At 34.9% G+C, this 22,094-nt stretch overlaps 1 protein-coding gene across 7 annotated transcripts in view; it reads left to right on the forward strand.

Moving 5' to 3' along the window:
* The window catches only part of LOC141340513 (R3H domain-containing protein 1-like), a 70,724-nt gene that overhangs the window by 44,442 nt on the left and 4,188 nt on the right, over nucleotides 1-22,094 (forward strand). For 3 of the 7 annotated variants that reach the window (XM_073845512.1, XM_073845517.1, XM_073845511.1), the window contains 10 exons: nucleotides 560-613; nucleotides 698-915; nucleotides 2,018-2,245; nucleotides 5,777-5,919; nucleotides 6,169-6,270; nucleotides 8,981-9,190; nucleotides 12,188-12,308; nucleotides 17,215-17,363; nucleotides 17,489-17,586; nucleotides 20,278-20,381. In XM_073845512.1, the coding sequence (XP_073701613.1) occupies nucleotides 560-613; nucleotides 698-915; nucleotides 2,018-2,245; nucleotides 5,777-5,919; nucleotides 6,169-6,270; nucleotides 8,981-9,190; nucleotides 12,188-12,308; nucleotides 17,215-17,363; nucleotides 17,489-17,586; nucleotides 20,278-20,381 (1,427 nt within the window). The remainder of the gene's footprint in view (nucleotides 1-559; nucleotides 614-697; nucleotides 916-2,017; nucleotides 2,246-5,776; nucleotides 5,920-6,168; nucleotides 6,271-8,980; nucleotides 9,191-12,187; nucleotides 12,309-17,214; nucleotides 17,364-17,488; nucleotides 17,587-20,277; nucleotides 20,382-22,094) is intronic. The other 4 variants (XM_073845514.1, XM_073845515.1, XM_073845516.1 and 1 more) reach the window with 4 other exon arrangements.

The raw sequence follows: 22,094 nt of genomic DNA on the forward strand, positions 1-22,094 counted from the left end.
GGTCTTAGTAGCACTAAGGTTGTGGGTTCGATTCCCTGGGAATGCATAAACTAATTAAATGTGCACCTTGAAAACAATGTACATAACTGGTCACATGGGAGTAAATGGGTGGCATGTGAATAATTATTCCTGTTGCTCAAACAGTAGATCTCTAGCAACGCAAAGTCATGGGTTCAAATCCCAGGAAATGCATGAACTGAATGTTTGCAAAAGTTGCTTAGCATAAAAGCTTCTGTCAAATGCATAAATGTTTAGTGAGGGTTGTTTTCATGCACTTAACTGTCCCAGATCATGGTGTTAGTAACATCAAGGTTGTGGGTTCGAATCCCAGGGAATGCATGAACTGAAAAAATGGAAGTGGCTTAGGATAAAAGCTTTTGTCAAATGCATGCATTTTTTATTAAGGGTAATTTTCATGCACTAAACTGCTGCAGGTTGTAGGTTTCGATACCCTGGGAATGCATGAACTGATTAAATGAGCATCTCAAATGCAATTAAAGTAGCTCTAGATAAAAGCATCTGCCAACTCCATAAAAGTAATAAGCGACATGTTTTCCAGGATTCAGGAGGACGAGGTGTGCAGCGACATCCAGCAGAGACGGCAGATCTTCAGGTGATTTTGAGCATCCATCGTATCCAATGAGTTGATTGTGAAACGAAGCTGTTGTTCTGAATCCGCCTGATGTTCCTCACGCAGGCTGAAAGACGGTCGGTCGGGGAACAGCCGCCAAAGCAGCTCAGAGAATGAGGCCAAGTATTCAGAGCCGCGGCCGTGGAGCAGCACCGATTCGGACAGCTCCAACCGCAACCTGAAGCCTGCCATGACCAAAGCCAGCAGCTTCAGCGGGATCCCGGTCCTGATCCGCGGAGACAGTTCCAGCAGCAGCAAGAGCGTAGGACGGCTCTCAAAAACAGGTGAGGGACAGATTTATCTGATTGCTGACATACTCTTCCTCTGCTTTTCTTCTCATACAGTCTCTGTTCTTACAATAACAGCATGATTTATGTAGCGACTCATCTGTGTCTCACTGCATGCTCTGAATTCTCTGTCAACTTTATTAACACTGTTTAGTCCTCGGAATTCATTGGTGATCGTTATGCATTAATATCATTAAATCAATCATTAAATCGTTAAAATGCAATAAAAACAGTCATATTGTAAAAAAAAATATTATTTTGGAAAATTTGATCACTACCATTCAAAACTTCAAGGTCAGTAGCATAAAGAAAAGAAGGAATATTTTTATTCATTATGGATGCATTAAAGTGATCTATTTCAAAAAAATGCTGCTCTTTTAAACTTTCTATTCATCTGTGAATCCTGACAAATAAAATGTATTGTGGTTTCTACAAAAATATTGTGCAGCACAACTGTTTTTAACATTGATAATGTTTTTTGAGCAGCAAATCAGTATATTAGAATGACTTCTGAAGGATCATGTGACACTGAAGACTGCAGTAATGATGCTAAAAATTCAGCTTTGATCACAGCTATATAAATTATGTTTTACAATATATTCACATAGAAAACAGTTATTTTAAAACTAATAATATTTTACTATTTTACAGCATTTTTAAATAAATAAATGCATCCTTTGTGAGCTTGTTTCAGAAACATGAAAAATCTTGCTGACCAGTAATGTGTGTAGTTTTCACATAAACTACTGTCAGTATGACCTTTGACATGTAAACACATATTTTTAGTTTCAAAGAGAGAAAAACATCCTTAATTTGAGAGAAGAAGAAACACATCAATGGCGAAATGAAGCGAGACACTAATCAGAAATTAATTAACATGTCATTCTCAGCTAATACAATTATTCTCTTCTTCCATTGCTTCGGTCCCTGAGGTAATTAGAAATGAAATTGAATTGAGCATCTTGTTGAAATTTGTCTGACCTTTTATATTCTGGAGTGTTTTAATAACCGTGGCGCTGCAGTCCGCTGACGATCCCCAATGAATCTGCTCTTCTTCTTCTGTCTGCTTGTTGAGGCTGATGTGGTTGTTCCTCTCTAGGTTCTGACTCTTGTAGTAGCGTAGGTTCGTCCACGGGTTCGCTCTCTCGATCCCAGCCTGCTCCAGCCGCCGCGGCTCTAACGCAGCCCGTGGCCTTCCCCGCCGTCAGCGCTAGCGGCGCCGCTTCCTATGAGCCGCCGGTGTCCGCGGCTAGCGCTAGCTACTATCTGCTTCCGCTGGATGCCGCAGGGATACCGTCCGGGAGTGTCCTGGTCAATCCGCACACAGGTTGGTAAACGCTGACGCCGATTCCTCTCGCATGCACGATTCACGTCCTCCACTAACCCTGATCTTAACCCTGCCACGCTCACACTGACACTTCATGCTGGATGATATTGCAATATTTGCTGGTTTATCCTGAAGGCGTTTTAGTGTAATTTGCCATTGTCATTCATGCTTTTAAAAAAAAGTCATCACAGATGTTGTGGTTGCCAGATATCAAGAGCTTAAATCCTCCAATCAGAGCTTTTCTCTTAAACAGACACATTTCCTACCCAATAGTTTACTTAATCTTCCCAACCTGGCAACCATTAGAAACACAGACAAAAACGTACATTTATGTTCAGCGATCTTTGAGATGTAATCTACTTAAATAATAGTGTGTTACTTTCTTCCACATGTACGCCTGCACTGTTTCATTATGTCACAGACTGATGTTTCATAAACACTCTGCTTCTCATAGTCATGCACAATATTTGCTGATTATATATGCTGAAATGTTTCATTTTCATTTGTTATTTGCAATATCTTGCATTGGAATCAAGCCTCCACCACCTTCTATGATTGCGGTTGCCAGATGTCAAGAGCTTAAATCCCCTATTCAGAGGTTTTTTCTTAAATGGACACAAGTTCTACCCAATAGTTGACTTAATCTTCCCAACCTGGCAACCATTTAAAACACAGACAAAAACGTATAATTAAGTTCAGCGATCTTTATTGAGATATAATCCACTTAAATAATAGTGTATTACTTTCTTCCACATGGACGCTTGCGCTGTTTACTGTGTCGCTCAGACTGCTTAATAAACACTCTGCTTCTCTGAATTTATTGAGCATAATCATTTATATGTCCTAAAATGTTTAATTTTCATTTGCGTTATCTTGCATTGGAATCAAGCATCTACTTTTATGGTTGTGGTTGCCAGATGTCAAGAGCTCAAATCCCCCATTAAGAGCTTTTCTCTTAAATGAACACAATTTCTACCCAGTATTTTACTTAATATTCCCAACCTGGCAACCATTGAAACACTGACAAAAATACTTTTAAGTTCTGTGGTCTCTCATGAGATATTCTACTAAAATAATAGCGTATTACAGCCAGTCTGTTTCTTTCAAACGGATGCTTTCGCTGTTTCTTGTGTCACTCAGACTGATGTTTCATAAACACTCATGCTGTATGCAAGATTTCTGCTTCTCTAGGTTTATTACGCATAATCGTGTGTGATATTTGCCTACTGATTATATATCCTAAAATGTTTAATTTTTCATTTGCCTTTTTGCGTAATAACCCTCCACAAGCTTTTATGGTTATGGTTGCCAGATCTCAAGAGCATAAATCCCCCTTTTAGAGCTTTTCTCTTAAATGGACACATTTTTTTTTGTACCCAAAAGTTTACTCAATCTTCCCAACCTGGCAACCATAAAAAACACTGACAAAAATATGTTTCTGTTGAGATATTCATGATTTCTGCTGCTCTCAATTTTTTAAAGCAAAATCATGTGTGATATTTGCCCATGTTTAATTTTTGCCATTTAGCAAAATCAGCCTCCATAAGCTTTTATGGTTTCGGTTGCCAGATGTCAATAGCTTAAATCCCCCAATCAGAACTTTTCTCTTAAATCATTATTTTTTGTCCTTTGGTTTACTTAATCTTCATGACCTGGCAACCCTTTGCACACTTACTCTGCATTACAGAAAAGACACTGATGGGCTGAAAACAACGGCAAACATATCTGTTTAAGTTTAGCATTCTGTATTGAGAGATTCCACTCAAAAAATGGTGTAATATAGCCAGTCATTATAGGCAATAGCAAACCATTATTGTTCAGTGTTGGTCTGAATGCATCAGTGTGCTGCTGGGAAACTCACGATGAAGCCGTTGTTGTGTGTCCAGATTCAGACGGACGTGTGAAATATTGCGTCTCATTGGAGAGGTGTGTTTAAATATGCATGCGGCTGCTGGGGCGGCTCTAATGCGTTTACAACAGGCGGCGCGGCTGTGTAATTGCTTATTGACCTCTTTTAAGGAGTTTGCAAATGAGACATTTCTCTCTTCTATCAAGGCCTCTGGGATGCGTTTTTGTGTTCTGGAGCTCAATGAGGCTGTTTGTAAGACCAAACCGTCTCCTGTGCTCTATTTGTCATCATTTACAGGCTTATTTTTAGACTTCCTCTCAGGTTTTACCTCAATTACACCATTGTTCGTAATGCAGTGCTGTTCATCTTTCTCAGCGTGAACCGATAAACCAGTCCTGGAAATTATTTTCAGAGCAGCTTTACAGGAAATCAAGAGGTTAATGTTAATAATATCTTATCATCTTATCTTATAGTTGCGTTTAGTGGATCAGAGCTGGTGATTATATAGTTCAGATTTTGCAAAGATATAAATAATCACTCAGCTGAGATCTGCTGTATATTGGAGTAACACTACACAGAAATGATGGTTCACTCACACAAAATTAATTAAACAGTGCTTTATTGAACAGATATGTCTTTAAATAAATTCAATTATAATGTTGAATCTGTCTCAGCTAATGCTGTAAACTATATAGATTACTTGCATATTACTATAATATTAAAGGTTAAAATAACAAAGGCTATTTATTTATTTTTAGAATTAACACTCTAAAGGAGTTTTTACATTAAATTCTAATTATAAAATGTATTTTGTCATTTTTGTTTTCTTAAACAGTAGAGAACATCAAACCAATAAGGCAGTACAGGTTTACTATAATAAAAGTGTGGTATACTTTGTAATGCATGTGGTTCACTTCATTTTTGCCATTTTTTATTAGCACATTGTTATTTATGTTTTTTAGAATTTGAAAGATAAAGCATTGTTTGATAAGTGAGATCTCTGTTTTAAAGGCAGTCCTTAAAAAAATCAAAAAAGTAGTGCTTAAAGTCCTGGAAAAAAAAAAAAAAAAAAAAAAAAAAAAAAAAAATATATATATATATATATATATATATATAGCTAGGCAATAATATAGATAGATTTTAGTTTTCTCAATTTAGTAAATTATTGATGATTATCATTATTGCTGCAATTATCAGTAATGCTTCAAATAATCAAATTTGAGCAAATAAAAATGAAGAAAATGAAGTGCTTAGTTTGTCAGATATCATATATTGAAATATCAAAATATTCAGTGATTATATTGCTGTAGATTGAAATATAAATAGTTTTTCTGTTCTAGCAAATTAAAAAAATTAGTGTGTGTATCAGTTATATACAGGGTTGCCAGATTTTCACAACAAAACCCACCCAATTGCTAATCAAAAGAAGTAGCCCAATTGTGTTTCGAGGGGGGTCCCCCTGTAAAAATTGTGTTCCAGGGTGGGGTTCCTCTGGTCAAATTAGCATTCCAGGGGCTAAATATTACATTATTGGGGTTGGACATGACAAACAACCCGCGACAACAGTATAAAAGTAGCCCGATTCCGCGGTAAAACCACAGACTTGGCAACAGTGGTGATAAATCTGATATCAGTTCTGATAGGAGCCTGTACTGATCTACAATCCTCTTGACTGATCGCAGGTCAGCCGTTTCTGAATCCTGACGGCAGCGCTGTCGTCTACAACCCCAGCGTCAACTCACAGGCCTCCAGATGTCAATCATCTGTAGCTCCGCCTCCAGCCGCCCACCCCCAGCACCAGCCCACCAATCACGTCATGCCACAGGTGAGTTTAGCGGCTCGTCCTGACGGATCGTTATTTAAAGACGGATCGATCTTCTAGCGCTCAGGTCTTGAGGACCACATTAATGTTCTTCTGATGACACTAGAGGATGATGATGGGAAATTAACTGAGTCTGTCAGGCCCTTCTACAACATGCTGTAAACTAACAGCTCCTTTTTCCATCCTGTACATCTGGAAGTAAATCCTGTATTTCCTGTGTGTGTGTTTCCTCTTCCTGCTGGGCGTCTTCAGCCGCTCTGGTCTTGTCAGCCGTCGTCCGCTCTGGCCGTCCAGCACTCGCCGCTGTCTTACCCGCCGATGCTCACGGTGTCTCCTAACCAGACCTTCACTGTGGTACCTACAGCTCTCTTTCTACTTCCTGTCTGGCTCTGATCACTTCCTGTGTCATCGTTCTGCCCTCTGTTCGTTTGTGCTGTGTTTCTGACTCCCTCATCAGTCCACAATCCTCACTAAAGTCTGACGCACTGCAAAAAATGCTTTTCTTGCTTAGATTGTTTTGACTTGTTTCCAGCCAAAATATCAAAAAATTCTTAAATCAAGAAGGATTTTCTAGACAAGTAAAAATAATTTTCTCATTTTCAGTAAAAACAAGTCAAAATTAAGTGCGTTTTTGCTTGAAACAAGCCAAATAATCAGCCAATGGGGTAAGAAAAATAATATTATTTCAAACAAATAAACAAGATTATTTTTCTTACCCCACTGCCAGATTATTTGGCTCGTTTCAAGCAAAAACGCACTTAATTTTGACTTGTTTTTACTGAAAATGAGAAAATTATTTTTACTTGTCTAGAAAATCCTTCTTGATTTAAGAATTTTTTGATATTTTGGCTGGAAACAAGTCAAAAAAATGGAAAGAAAAGCATTTTTTGCAGTGCACTGGAGGCCCATAGAGCAGCAATTTCCACTACTTTTTTCTCAGCTTTGAGATAAAATAAGTATTTTTTTATTAAAAAAATAAATAATTTAACATTATTATGATTGGTTGATTCCTCACTTTTTTAATTCAGTCATAAACCCTAATTTGGGAAGCACTGTTTGTTATATTGATGTGAGCAGTGGTGTATGAAGTAGCTGAAAGCCATACTTAAGTAAAAGTACGGGTATCTTACCAGAAAACATCAACGTTTAGAATATTACTTGAGTAAAAGTCTTAAAGTATGTGATATTTATTGTACTTGAGTACAAAAAGTATTTTTAAAATCTTAAATGTACTTAAGTATTGAAAGTAAAAGTACAAGTAAATGTTAAAAAAAATTGCTTATATCATCAAAGTCTGAGTTATGAGTTTATATTGCAATTCTGACTTTATTTCTCACAATTGCAAGTTTATATCACCCAATTCGGAGAAAAAAAGTCAGAATTGCGAGATACAAACTCACATTTGTGAGGAAAAAAGTCAGATTTGTCAGATACAAACTCGCAACGGCGAGAAAACAGAATTGTGAAATACAAACTCAAATTTGTGAAAATTATTTCTCACAATTGCAAGTTTATATCATCAATTTCTGAGGAAAAAAGTCAGAATTCTGCATTTATTTCTTGCAAATCTGACTTTATTTCTCGCAATTGCAAGTTTATATCAGCCAATTCACAGAAAAAAGTCAAGATTAAGTTTGTATCACACAATTCTGGGGGGAAAAAAGTGAGAATTTCCTGAAAAGAAGTCAGATTTGTGAGATACAAACTGGCATTTGTGAGGAAAATTATTTCTCATGATTGTAAGTTTATATCATAAATTTCTGAGAAAAAAAAAAAGTCAGAATTCTGTGGTTATTTCTCGCAATTGCAAGTTGCAGTCAGCCAATTCCTAAAAAAGGCCAAATTGAGTTTGTATCACGCAATTCTGGGGGAAAAAAGCCAAAATTTCCTGAAAAGAAGTCAGATTTGTGAGATACAAACTTGCATTTGTAAAGAAAAAAGTCAGATTTGTAAGATACAAACTCACAATTGCAAGATACATTTGTGAAGAAAATTATTTCTCACAATTGCAAGTTTATATCATCAATTTTTAAGAAAAAAAAAGTCAGAATTCTGTGTTTATATCTCGCCATTCTGAATTGAGCTTTTGTATCACCAATTCCCAATTCTGGGGAAAAAAAGCCAGAATTTCCTGAAAAGAAGTCAGAATTGCGAGATACAATCTTGCATTTGCAAAAAAAAATCAAAATGTGAGTTTTATGTCGCAACTCAAACTGTTTTCTGAGATAAAAAGTGATGAGTTTGCTCACAAAAACCTCACGAAAATAAAGAGGTGAAAGAAAGAAAACTACATTTCAATGCAAATGCGAAAGGGAAAGGCAACATTTTTGTGAGCAAACACTTTCTAAATAGAACGCCATACTTCTGTGAAATAATTTTTTCCATAAAGTTTTGCAAAATTAAGAAAAAAAAACTTAATTGTGAGTTTACATCTTGCAATTCTGACTGAGATCCTGACTTTTGACTATTTTGTAGTAAGTAACGAATATGCTACTAATATGTAGAAGTATACATTTGAATTAGGAAATATAATGGAGTAAAAGTAAAAGTAGTCTGAAAAATAAAAACTCTTAGTAGTATTATTACTTTGTTACTTGTTACGTTGCACCACAGGATGTGAGTTGGTTGTCATTTGTTGTTGTTTTTTTTCAGTACTGCTTTTTTACCATTTGTTTCATTTAAAACACATTGACCTTGTCATGAAAATAGCGTTAGATGCTGGTATGATGATAAAAGTAAATATAGGACAAGGACGCGGTATGTTCAGTATTTTAGGAGGCGTTCAAACCCATCAGCACTCAATAGGACGCACATCATGTGCTCTCATAACCTCATTTTCTTGACCTCCCTCAGCAGTAAACATCCCTTAATGACCAATTAAAAGACTAGGAGATGTTTTGAATAATTAATGCAGGAGCAGATGCTGGAATTAATATTCAATGAATAGAAAAGCATCTTGCCTCTTCTCATTTCTGATCACATCCGTACAGTAAGAGCATCATCTCAGTGTGCAAGTGCACTAGATAGTGTGCAGACTGCTGTAGTGTGATGTCTCTTGTGTCAGCAGGATAATCTGAGCGCTCAGTTGGGTCACATGATGCTGGTGCAGTCGGGTTCGGGCGACGGACGTGACGCTCACGCGGCTGTTTATCCGCTCCAGAGCCCTGCGCCGCCGCATCAGAGCGGATACGTGATGCCCTCGCCGGGACAGACTGTGGCCAACCCCGCATTTCCTGCGCCGCCCGCATCCACCGTCAGCCAGCAGCAGCAGCAGGTGTGACACACAACACCTGCATTAACAAACACACCTCAAATCATGTTTTAAACTGGACACGTCTGCCGTTGTTTGGGGCTGTCCCAATACACACACTCGTGATCTTGAACACACCTGCCTTTCTTTCTTAGATTTTCTTAGATTTTTTTGTCTTGTTTCCAGCCAAAATATCTAAAAATTCTTAAGGGGAGACACAAGCGTTGTTTTTTCATGCACCTGTCAAGGTTGAGATTTTGGCCTTGTTTGTTTTTCATAGTGTTTTTTCAGACTAGTGGAAGGAAAACATAAACATTAAACACTATTAAGTGTTTTTTTTTATTGCACTTTATCTATTTGTGTCAGTAGATTTCAATTACAATCCAGATTTCTAAAGGCCAAGAGTTTTTTCTGCTACACTGAGACATAAATCTCCACTTCAGCAGCACTTACACACACCACACTTTACATTTGTGTTCCTGTCTATATCCTGAAGATTATTACAGAGGGATTTGTTTGTATATAATTTGATTGATTTTATACATTTTATTCCCCAAAATGAAAAAAAAATTTGTTTCCTGTCAGTTCTAAGTTTTTTCTGAATTTTGGAGTGAGAAAATGAGAGACCCAAAATCTCCTCTGTAAAAACATTTGACTCTAATATGTCAAAAGAAATTAAACAAGAATTTTGAAAAGGCCTTCATCCAGTGTTCAGATTTTTTTTTTTGTACTAGAAATGTATGCAAATTAGCGCATATTTCATTAAATAATGGATCATTTGCATATTTAAACCTAACATTTTAGAAAACTTGTAATACAAAAAATGTTTGCAATTATTAATGTAATCAATCAACTGAGTAAGTAAGGTCATAACTATTAGTTCATTTTTTACCCGAATCACCTGCATTGTCGCACCTTAAATCAAGAAGGATTTTCTAGACAAGTAAAAATAATTTTCTTTACCCCAATGGCAGATTATTTGGCTTGTTCTAAGCAAAAAATCACTTAAGTTTGACTTATTTCTTCTGAAAACAAGAAAATTATTTTTACTTGACTAGAAAATCCTTCTTGTTTTAAATTTTTTAATATATTTTGGCTAGAAACAAGACAGAAAATCTAAGTAAGAAAAGTATTTTTGCAGTGAAATGCATGATGCATTTGGTCCAGGTGTGAAGAATGCAAGTGTGTGTAAAACTTTTGATTATAATCGTTGGCGCACAAGTCAACCACATTTAGTTCTATGGCGCTTTATACAATACAGACTGATTCAAAGCAGCTTTACAGAGATGAACAGGAAAATAACAGAGTTAATGTTGTATACTTCATCAGTTATGAAATAAACTCAATTTCAGCCGTGCAGCAGCGCTACTGAAGACAATCGAGTCATTATTCAGATTCAGTTCTCATCCAGAGCATGGATAATGGATAATGTGACTGAATATGGGGAGTTGACAAATGCTTATTTTGTAAAAGACAATTTTTGAAGAAGAAATGCATATTTATTGCATATGTATTTATGTAGTTTGAAGTCTGGTATTTGAGAAAATATAAAGGATCACTAACTTTGTAAATTCTTTCATTGTTTTTAATTACACACATACATTTTCAGCATGACAGAGCTTTATCTTCATTATTAGACACGTTCTACACTTTAAAATTCTAAATATCTGTTAAGTAGTTGAAAGATGATTTCAGCCATGGAATAAAAAGATAATTGCTACTTTTTATTTCACAGTTTTGAGTTTATATTTTTATGTCACAATTCAGTCTTCAGTGTTACAAAATGATGCTAATCAGTGTTGGGGAAAGTTACTTTTTAGAATAATGCATTACAATATTGTGTTACTCTCAAGAAAAGTAACTAATTACGTTACTTAGTTACTTTTTATGGAAAGTAATGTGTTACAATTTTGTGTTACTCAAGAAAAGTAACTAATTGCGTTACTTAGTTACTTTTTATGGAAAGTAATGTGTTACAATTTTGTGTTACTCTCAAGAAAAGTAACTAATTGCGTTACTTAGTTACTTTTTATGGAAAGTAATGTGTTACAATTTTGTGTTACTCTCAAGAAAAGTAACTAATTACGTTACTTAGTTACTTTTTATGGAAAGTAATGTGTTACAATTTTGTGTTACTCTCAAGAAAAGTAACTAATTACGTTACTTAGTTACTTTTTATGGAAAGTAATGTGTTACAATTTTGTGTTACTCTCAAGAAAAGTAACTAATTGCGTTACTTAGTTACTTTTTATGGAAAGTAATGTGTTACAATTTTGTGTTACTCTCAAGAAAAGTAACTAATTATGTTACTTAGTTACTTTTTATGGAAAGTAATGCATTACGTTACCTTTATGTTAATTTTTAAATCTGGGCAGGGCTTGCTTGTCTGTTTTTATTATAAAAAGTAATTTTTTTTAGAAAATGTAAAAGACCTTTCACACCAAAAAATGAAATGAATAAGTCTCAGGCTGAAGGAAAAGTAAATTCACGTCTGTACAGTAGAACACTCTTCAGCAATGGGAAAAATGAAGCACAAATGTTAGTTAATCTAAAGTAAGTTTTGCTTATTAGTATAGTTGAATTGGATCAACAAAGGTCAGCAGCAAAGACACTGGTTTATAAAATGGGAATAAATGCATTAAGGAAACAGAAAAAGTCAGATATTTTCTTGTATATTAAAATAAGTAATGCGTTACTTTAGTTACTTAAAAATTAGTAATCTGATTACGTCACTAGTGTTACTTGTAATGCGTTTCCCCCAACACTGATGTTAACATTTTACAAAATAAACACATTTTTCTTTGTACCAATACGATGTGCAACAGCTTACATTTAATTACCAATATAACATGGAATATCTATTTAATGTAACCTACACTGAAAAGTTTTTTTTAACATTGTGCAATTTCTGGCACAATTAACAGCTCTGAGTAAAGATGAAACCCCACACTGCAGCTGTGATTGTAGCGTCACATGGAGATGTGTGTCGCTGGAGTTGACTGTGTGTTGTTCTCATCACAGATGCTGGCGTGTTACTGTTCGCCCAACCAGTACCCGGTGTCTGGACAGCAGTACCGACCCGTGGGTTCAGTGCCGTACAGCACTCAGAGTCAGATGCCTCCCGCACACACACAGCACACAGGTAAATCACTGCACAACACACACCAGAGGAAAACAACACACAAGAGGGAAAACGTTTTAAATCTGGGCAGGGTTTTCTTTGTTTGTTTTTAATGTAAAAAGTTGATTCCAAAAGGTTAAATGTTTGTGCCGTGTACTGCGGTCAAAATGAATTTGGAAATGAGTTTCATCTAGTGGAAGAATTTGGTACTGCGGCCGAACGAAATCTAACTGAAAGCTCATGTTTTTCAGATATCAACCTCAAATTTAGAACGTTAGATTTATGACAGATTTTTTTCCTCATACTTTTAGAATAACATGTATTTAGGAAAATATATATTTCATAAATTTAAAATTGAATTCTTGTGCATTGTGAATTTGGGCTTTAGTCTCACCACAGTCTAAATGGATTATTAGGGGCAAAGCACCGAAGGCGTGACGGCATTTATTGTATCCGTTGGCGTTCTTCTTCTTCCGTTTCTTCCGCTCTTGAGTCTATGGCAGCCCATAGAACCGCTTGCAGGAAAGATACACAAATTGGCACACTGATAGAGGACAGTCTCAACATTAACCACAGCAAATTTGGAGTCTCTAAGTCAAACTCTCTAGCGCCACCACTTGTCCAAAATTTCACAAAATTTATGCTAATAACTTTTGAACCGTAATGCACAGAATCAGATTTTTTTTTTTCTCAGAACCCTTGGCTCATGTCGAGTCGATTAAACACCAAAATGTAAAAATCGTAAGGTTTCGTTTTTTTCTGTTTTTAATAGTTCGTAAAACCTACTTTTTCGAACTCGTCCTTGACGGTTTGTCTGATTTTCACCACAATTGGTGCAGATCATCTTCGGAACATGCTGGCAAAAAGTTATGGAATTCAAGTTGATTAGTCAAAGTGTTTTCGAATAACGTGCAAACGAATTCTACGAAAATCACACAAAAATGGATGTGAGGCTATATCTCCGCAACAGTTTGGCATATTGAGACCAAACTTGGTGTGTGTTATAACAAGCATGACCCGAGACTACCTGCAGTGTTTCAGCACAGTGCCACCTAGTGGTCAGGAGATACGAAAAAGTCTATTTTTGATTATAACTTCTCAATGGTTAGGCCAAAAATCACAAAAGTCTCTTTAGATTTGGCGCATCATGCTGAGTCTATATTTTGACTATATTTGCAAGATTTGTGTTTGGGAATCTAGAACTGCTTGCTCACTAAAGCTAAAGACATGTAATATAAACAGCATGTAATGTGAGTCCATGAAGCACTGATCTGTTATGAGCACACTGACACGTTCTCATCCGGCGCTGCATCAGGAGGCCGCTTTCTTGAGCTCCTGCTGATTGTAGATTGTGTTAATGACTGAGCCGTGGCTCCACGCTCTTGTGTGTTTGTTGTTTGGTTGTTCTCTCCTGTGCTGTACACTCACACACACACACACACACACACACACACACACTGTGATTGTCTGAGGAAAGGAGGCAGCACCGCAGGGGCAGGAGATCGCAGCCCGGAGCTAATTACAGCGAGGCAGGCGTTTGTCCCTTTAACACACACAACACAGGTTTTGTTTTAGCCGTATTGTTCTCTTCAGCTCTGTTCTGCCTCCTGCGCACAACAACAGATGTTTGACTGGATTGAACTGAAGACGCTTTTGTTGATGCTGTGAATATCCGGTGTGTCGGTTGTCGGAGCGGCTGAATGCGGGGCCGAGGCACTGTCTGAGACGCCCTACGATTCTCACAGTGAACCGGTCTCTTTTCCAGCCCCTCACTCCTCCTCGAACACTCGCCGCAGGATCCGTCTCAGAGTCACGGGATGAGTTTGATGCTCACACAACATTAAGCTTTTAACATCTGTGCTGTTTGAATAAAACACTGAACACGCTTCTCTTTTTTGGGTCAGTTACTGGTGGATTGCAGTATGGCTTTATTCATTTGAATGTTTCTGAAAAAAGTCTCACCCAGGCTGCGTTTATTTTTGATCTAAAATACAGTGAAATTGTGAAATATTATTACATTTTGAAACAACTGTTTTCTATGTTAATATGTGTTAAACTGTAATTGATTTGAAGCTGAATTTTCAGTCTTCAGTGTCACATGATCCTTCAGAAATCATTCTAATATTTATGAACATTTCTATTATCAATGTTGAAAACAGTTGTGCTGTAAAATATTTTTGTGGAAGCAGTCTTTTATTTTTCAGGATTCACAGATGAGTAGAAAGTAAAAAAAAAACGCATTTATTTGAAATAAAATTCTACTGTAACATTATAAATGTTATTTACAGGCACTTTTGATTGATTTAATGGATCCTTCATGAATAAAACACAAAAAATAGCTTGTGTTTTGTTTAAATCTTGTTAAAAATGGTAGTGTATCAGTTTCCAAAAAAATAAAAAGTGTAATAATATTGTTTTTACTGTATTTTTGATCAAATAAATATTGGTATACATATAATTTGGAAACATCTTAATAAAAAATTTAGACTGGTAATGTTTTTTGTTTGTGTGTTTGTTTTAAGACATTTAATGTTAATGGTTTATGTATTAAATGTTTTCTGTGTTTGTATAATATGGTAAATAAAAGCTTGTCTCATTTAATTCTCTATATTTGGGTCTTGAAAATAATTGTACGATTCATATTAAATGGATCGAGTGTAAATCAGCTTTATGAAACTGAAGTCTCAAAGCAGTTAAATCTGATTCTGATTGAATGAGACTCATTTAAAAAACTGATTTACATCAGATCTGGTATTTGTTGGGTTTACTGTAATGAGAGCTCATTTCTAATAAAACACACAGATGTGAATAATGTCATCTCATTTGTATCTTAAAGGAACATGTTGTAATAATGTCTGAATGCTGTGTAGAGATTGAATGATGATTTGCCCCAGAAATGAAACCCTTCAGATGTTCCTGACTCTGCAAACCGCCGCTGAATCCAGTAACAAACATGTTCTCCTGTTCTCTACTGCTCGCTCAGCCGGAGTGTTTAATATTATATTCCCATCATGCTCCGCTCCTCGGCGGAGGTGAGAGAATAGAGCTAAAAATAGCGTGCGTTCGCCGTCTCCTCGCCGCGGGCCGTCCGTTTCCTTTGTCCCACTTCTGCTCTCATCTGGGCTAAATTGATTGCTGTCCCTTTGGCCAAAAGCCATCAGAAATTGAAAACGTCCCGCTCCGCCCTCCGCTCGCCTCCCGCAGGGCAGCTCCTCCACAGAGAGCGTGTTTGATATGGCGCTCCCCGATAACCTTGACACCGATGCAAATGATCCGCTGGTAACGGGCCGGTTCCTGCACCTGTGTGGGCCCTGACTGTGAATTAGAGGCTGTTCTTACGTTGACACCGAGACGTGACGTTCGCCGCTATCTCGTAAGCTATTGTCATTTGTGGAGCGTGTGCGTTCGGATGATGAGAGGCGTAGATATGAGATCACCAGAGATTTAAAGTGTTTAGCTGGTAAGGGTGTCATTAGCTGGTTCTGCTCTAATTGAGGAGCTTTATAAAAACATGAATGTGAATTCAGAGATTTGAGCTCAGTGCTGAGGATGTGCATCAGGTCCAGCTGCTCATCGTGTTAGTCCTGATCTGACAGTGTTATAGTACCACAGTAAAAAATGTAATAAAAAATCTGAGATTATAAGATTAAAGTCGTAATATTTTGAGAACAAAGGTGAAATACTACAAGAATAAAGACGAAATACTACGAAAATAAAGTCAAAATACTAACAGCATAAACTCTAAATATTATGAAAATAAAGACAAAAATAAAGATGAAATATTTCGAGAATAAAGACTAAATACTACAATCATGAGGTTGAAATACTACAAGAATAAAGACAAAATACTAACAGCATAAAGTCGAAATATTTTGCGAATAAAGACTAAATACTACAAGCATGAGGTCGAAATACTACGAGAATAAAGACAAAATATTATGAGTATAAAGTAAAAACACTAAGAGCCTAAAGTCTAAATATTATGAGAATAAAGTCAAAATAATAAGAACATAAAGTCTAAATACTACACGCCTGAAGAAATATTATACGAATAAATATTATAAGAATATTATAAGAATAAAGACGAAATATTATGGAAATGAAGTCGAAATATGAAAATAAAGACTAAATATTTCGAGAATAAGGACGAAATACTACAAGCACAAAGTCAAATTTATTACGAGAATAAAGTCGAAATATTACAAAAATAAAGTCGAAATATTATAAAAATAAAGATGAAATATTTCGAGAATAAGGACGAAATACTACGAGCACGAAGTCAGATTTATTATGAAAATAAAAACGAAATATTACAAAAATAAAGATGAAATATTATGAGAATAAAGTTGAAATATTTAAATAAAGTTGAAATACTACAAGAACGAAGTCAGAATGCTATAAAGTCGAAATACAGTGAGGGTCAACAAAATGTGCACAGCCTTTCCAAAACGCATCAATGTGTCGAAACTTTGCGTGCACATTCATGACCCAAAATGAGAAATATCCAGCAAATTTCAAGAAGAAACAAAGAGTTTAAAATGTTTGTCCTGGTGCTCTCAATCAGGGCCATTTGCATACACAATAGGCTAGAATATACTCTCACAATAGTATAACTTTAATCTCGTAATTGCTACGAATTAATTCTCGTAATTTAGACTTTATTTTCAAAATATTTCGACTTTATTCTCATAGTTTTATCTGATCTGCAGACACTTGTGATAGAAATATCTGAATAACACTCATAATGCATTCAGAATCTGTGTATATTTTTGACGATGTTGATGAGAAATCTGATTTGAATATATCTTTGTATGAAATGTACAACATATAATCTAAAAATGACTGGTATATTAACCAAGTTGGAACAAATGGAATTAATTTTAATGAATTAAATTCATGGCTTATAATGGTTTGTGTGTTTGTTCAGGTTACCAAACTGTGATGCCGAATCAGCAGCAGAACTACCAGAACATGATGCAGCCGCCGCCGAATCCGAGTCTGGTGAGCAGCCAGCACAGCAATATGGGAAATCAGATGCAGATGATGGTCCAGTATCCATCAGTGCCATCTTATCAGGTGAGTGTGGCGTTGGTGTAGTGAGTCTGTCAGTAGAGCTGCTCCACATCATGAATAGAGCGCATTAGTGATTATGAAGCTGTGTAATGTGTGTTGATGAGCGTGTGGGCTGTCCGCTGTGTCAGGTGTCCGTGCCGCAGCAGACGTATCAGCAGCCCGCTCCTGCCTCCAGCATTCAGGTCTACTACAGCATCATACCTCCCAACCAGCAGAACGCCGTCAGGTACGTCCACACACACACACTCACACTGACTACACATCACAACACAACATTTATATGATTCGCAGACATATTAGAACTCATTAAGACCTTCGACAAAATACAGACAGAATTGCAATATGGCTTGGTGCGATTATCAAATCACAAAGGCTTTAATTATAAATAAACAAAATATACTCACTGTGTGTTTTCTAAATGAAGTGTGGCACTGTGTTCGTTTACACAAGAGCATTTATGTGAACCAGTTTCCAAAACAGATTTGGAAAGTGTCATAATCAGAATGAAAAGCACACAATATTGTGATGATCCGCCAGTGTGAAACTGAAAATAGACAGAATAATGAATCTGAAGATCACTGTTTGGAGTTCACTTATAAAAAACAAGTGAAATCATAACAGTTTTTCATGTGTCTCTTGACAAATGTTCATATATGGGTCAATGACGTAACTCCTAAATTGTCTGCCCAATAGCGTTTTTTTTTCAGATAAAAATTGGTTTAAATGCGTAAAAACAATGTCATATATATGAAATACTTTGTCTATGTAAGTACTCACTTTAACTTTTCAAAAAACTTTAGTTATTAGTCATTTTTCTCTCATTCAAATTGTTAAAATATCATGTGGTGCAACCGTTTGGCCATAATGTAAAGTTTTCCTCAAATAATAAAGTCAAATATATTGTGAAAATAAAGTCAAAAATTACGAAAATAAAGTTGAATTATTATGAAAATAAAGTTGAAATATTCCGAAAATAAAGTTGAATTATTACGAAAATAAAGTCGAATTATTACGAAAATAAAGTCGAATTATTACGAAAATAAAGTCGAATTATTACGAAAATAAAGTTGAAATATTACGAAAATAAAGTTGAATTATTACGAAAATAAAGTTGAATTATTACGAAAATAAAGTCGAATTATTACGAAAATAAAGTCGAATTATTACGAAAATAAAGTCGAATTATTACGAAAATAAAGTTGAAATATTACGAAAATAAAGTTGAATTATTACGAAAATAAAGTTGAAATATTACGAAAATAAAGTTGAATTATTACGAAAATAAAGTTGAAATATTACGAAAATAAAGTTGAATTATTACGAAAATAAAGTTGAATTGTTACGAAAATAAAGTTGAAATATTACGAAAATAAAGTTGAATTATTACGAAAATAAAGTTGAATTATTACGAAAATAAAGTTGAATTATTACGAAAATAAAGTTGAATTATTACGAAAATAAAGTTGAATTATTACGAAAATAAAGTTGAAATATTACGAAAATAAAGTTGAAATATTACGAAAATAAAGTTGAAATATTACAAAAATAAAGTTGAAATATTACGAAAATAAAGTTGAATTATTACGAAAATAAAGTTGAATTGTTACGAAAATAAAGTTGAAATATTATGAAAATAAAGTTGAATTATTACGAAAATAAAGTCGAATTATTACGAAAAATAAAGTCTAAATATTACGAAAATAAAGTTGAGTTATTACGAAAATAAAGTTGAATTGTTACGAAAATAAAGTTGAATTATTACGAAAATAAAGTTGAATTATTACGAAAATAAAGTTGAATTATTACGAAAATAAAGTTGAATTATTACGAAAATAAAGTTGAATTATTACGAAAATAAAGTTGAATTATTACGAAAATAAAGTTGAATTATTACGAAAATAAAGTTGAATTATTACGAAAATAAAGTTGAATTACTACGAAAATAAGGACAAAATATTTTGAGAATAAGGACAAAATACTACGAGCACAAAGTCAAATTTATTACAAGAATGAAGTCAACATATTACGAGAAAAATGACGAATATTACAAAAATTAAGTTTAAATATTACGAAAAAAAATCAACATATTTTTTTTCAGTTAACCTTTTTCAGGTAATGAAAATGTTTTATTGGCTTTAATTTGTTATAGTTAACTTTATTGACCCTGGTTCATTTTTGGTTAGTTTTAATTTGGTTTAATGCTTGGTTTATAAAACAGACAGGAATAAAGCTACAAAAAGAGAATAGTGTTAGTATTCATAATAAAGTTTTTCCTAGACAAATCATCAGAGCTATTTACAAAAACTCAAAAGAAATGCAAATACTTTGTTTCTAAAAAAAAAAGAAAAAAAAAGAAATGTTAAGTATGTAAAGGAAGTGAATTAATTTTAATATAAACCATGGTCGCACCACATGAAATTTAAAGCTATGCCCAAATCATCTAGATAAAACACTAAATTGTAATATGAATTAATATGTGTACACAACATTCCTAATGTTTGAACAATTACAATAGATATTATTATTTGTATTTGAAAATTGGCCTTATTCGTCAATAACCCATATATTTCCTTTATTCGGACTGATTTAATTCTCTTCTACAAACTCAGAAATGGAAGGTTTTGATTGTGTTGTGAAACACACAGGTTAAGCAGGTTAGTTGTGCATGTGCGGTGAGGAAGAGGTGGTCTCTGGGGACTCTGACTTTAGTAGGCCACGCTCAAGATGATTTATAAGGCCAGAGATGCAGCTGGTCTTAATATAACGCGGCGGGTCCCGTGAGGAGAGCCATGTGAGCGCAGCACATCCTTCATATGAAGCGGCTCACAGATGGGCCGGTGTCCTTATTAAAGCGGGGCGCGCTGAAAGTTGTACCACAGCTGACGTGCTGAAGCTGTGCGTGTGTTTGTCTCCTCAGCTCCTCCGTGGGGTTCCTGCCTCCTCCAGGAGCGGAGCAGATGTCGTTTCACCGCACCACGCCACCCTGCGGCTCGCAACAGATTCCCGCCCAGCAGTGCTCAGGTACATCCATACGGCTCTTCCTCTGTGTTCTCCGCTCCGCATTCTGCTCTTCTGACATACGGCCCCAATATTAGCAGAATATTTCACTCCAGTAAATCATTGAACTCAAACAAATACTCCATCAGCTGCTTCATTTTCTTCATGATCAGAAATGAGGAGCCACAATTTAAAAAATGTTAAATCATGTTCCAGTTAAACTTAATCACGGCACATTTTCAAGCTAAAAAATAATTATTATTTACACTATCAGGAACTCAACAACCAATACAATTGTATTTTTACGTTAATGATATCTCCATCAGACCAGGTCTGTTCCAGTCTGGCTCAGGCGCTGTCGGCACAGAAAGTCGCATAATGTGTGGTGTCTAAAAATTATATTCTTAAAAATTCAAGAACCAGTTGTTGTCAGTCATTTTCACATAGATTTTTTTAAACATGTTTAATATTTACGACAGCAGCGATTATATGTGGCTATGTGGTGGAGATGCGTTCACTGGCAAACATCATTCTGCATATATTTGCTCATTTTGTCCAAAAAAAAGTTTTTGTTGTGATTTATTTCATCTTTCTTTTAAGGAGAGACACTGCATTCAAAAACAGTTTTTTTCATGCACCTGTCAAGTTTGAGATTTTGGTCTTTTTGGTGTTTCATAAAGTGTTTTTTCAGACTAGTGGAACGAAAACACCCAAAAGACACTGTTAAGTGTTTCTTTTATAGCACTTTATCTATTTGTGTCAATAGATTTCAATTACAATACAGATTTTAAAGGCCAAGAGTTTTTTCTCCTACACTGAGCCATAAATCTCCACTTCAGCAGCACTTACACACACCACACTTTACATTTGTGTTCCTGTCTATATCCTGAAGATTATTACAGAGGGATGTGTTCATATAGAATTTGCTTGATTTTATACAACATTTTATTCCCCCAAAAAGGTTTTCTGTCTGTTTCTCAGGTTTTTTTTAATTATGACAAAATGAGATACCCAAAATTCCCTCTGTAAAAAGTTTTGACTCTAATATGTGAAATAAATTCAAATAGAATTTTGAATCTGACTTCATCCATTGTTTAGATTTTTGTACTAGAAATGTATGCAAATTAGCACATATTTAATTAAATAATGTCTCATTTGCATATTTAAACCTAACATTTTAGAAAACTTGTAATACAAAAAATGTTTGCAATTATCAATGTAATCAATCAACTGAGTAAATAAGGCGATCACTATTAGTTATTTTTTTTACCCTATTCACCTGCAGTGTCTGGCCTGAATTCATAACTTACTGCTATATGGATTTAAATAGTTTTGTTTTTGAAGAAAAGTATTCCCTAAATTATGTCAGTGATTCTCTCATTTTAAAGATGATCAAGAAATATTATATTTCGATCTGCAGTGTAATACAAGTTAAGATTATAATTTATATTTAATTAAATAATAATTTTAATTAATATATTTAATATATAATATATAATAATTAATTAATTAATATTATTAATATTAGACTATACCCTTCAATATATAGTTTTCTTTTTTAACTTTTAACTTCTTCTAAAAATGTCTTATCAAGAATATTAAATGAACCGGCTAATACATTTTCTTCTTCATAAATATACAAACATGACAAATAGCTTACACTCCAAAACAAAGTCTTCATGTAAATTCATAAATCACGAATATGACGAAATAAAATTATTCTGTATAGCTGTATTA

The sequence above is a fragment of the Garra rufa genome, chromosome 8 (assembly GCF_049309525.1).
Source record: "Garra rufa chromosome 8, GarRuf1.0, whole genome shotgun sequence".
NCBI lineage: Eukaryota > Metazoa > Chordata > Actinopteri > Cypriniformes > Cyprinidae > Garra > Garra rufa.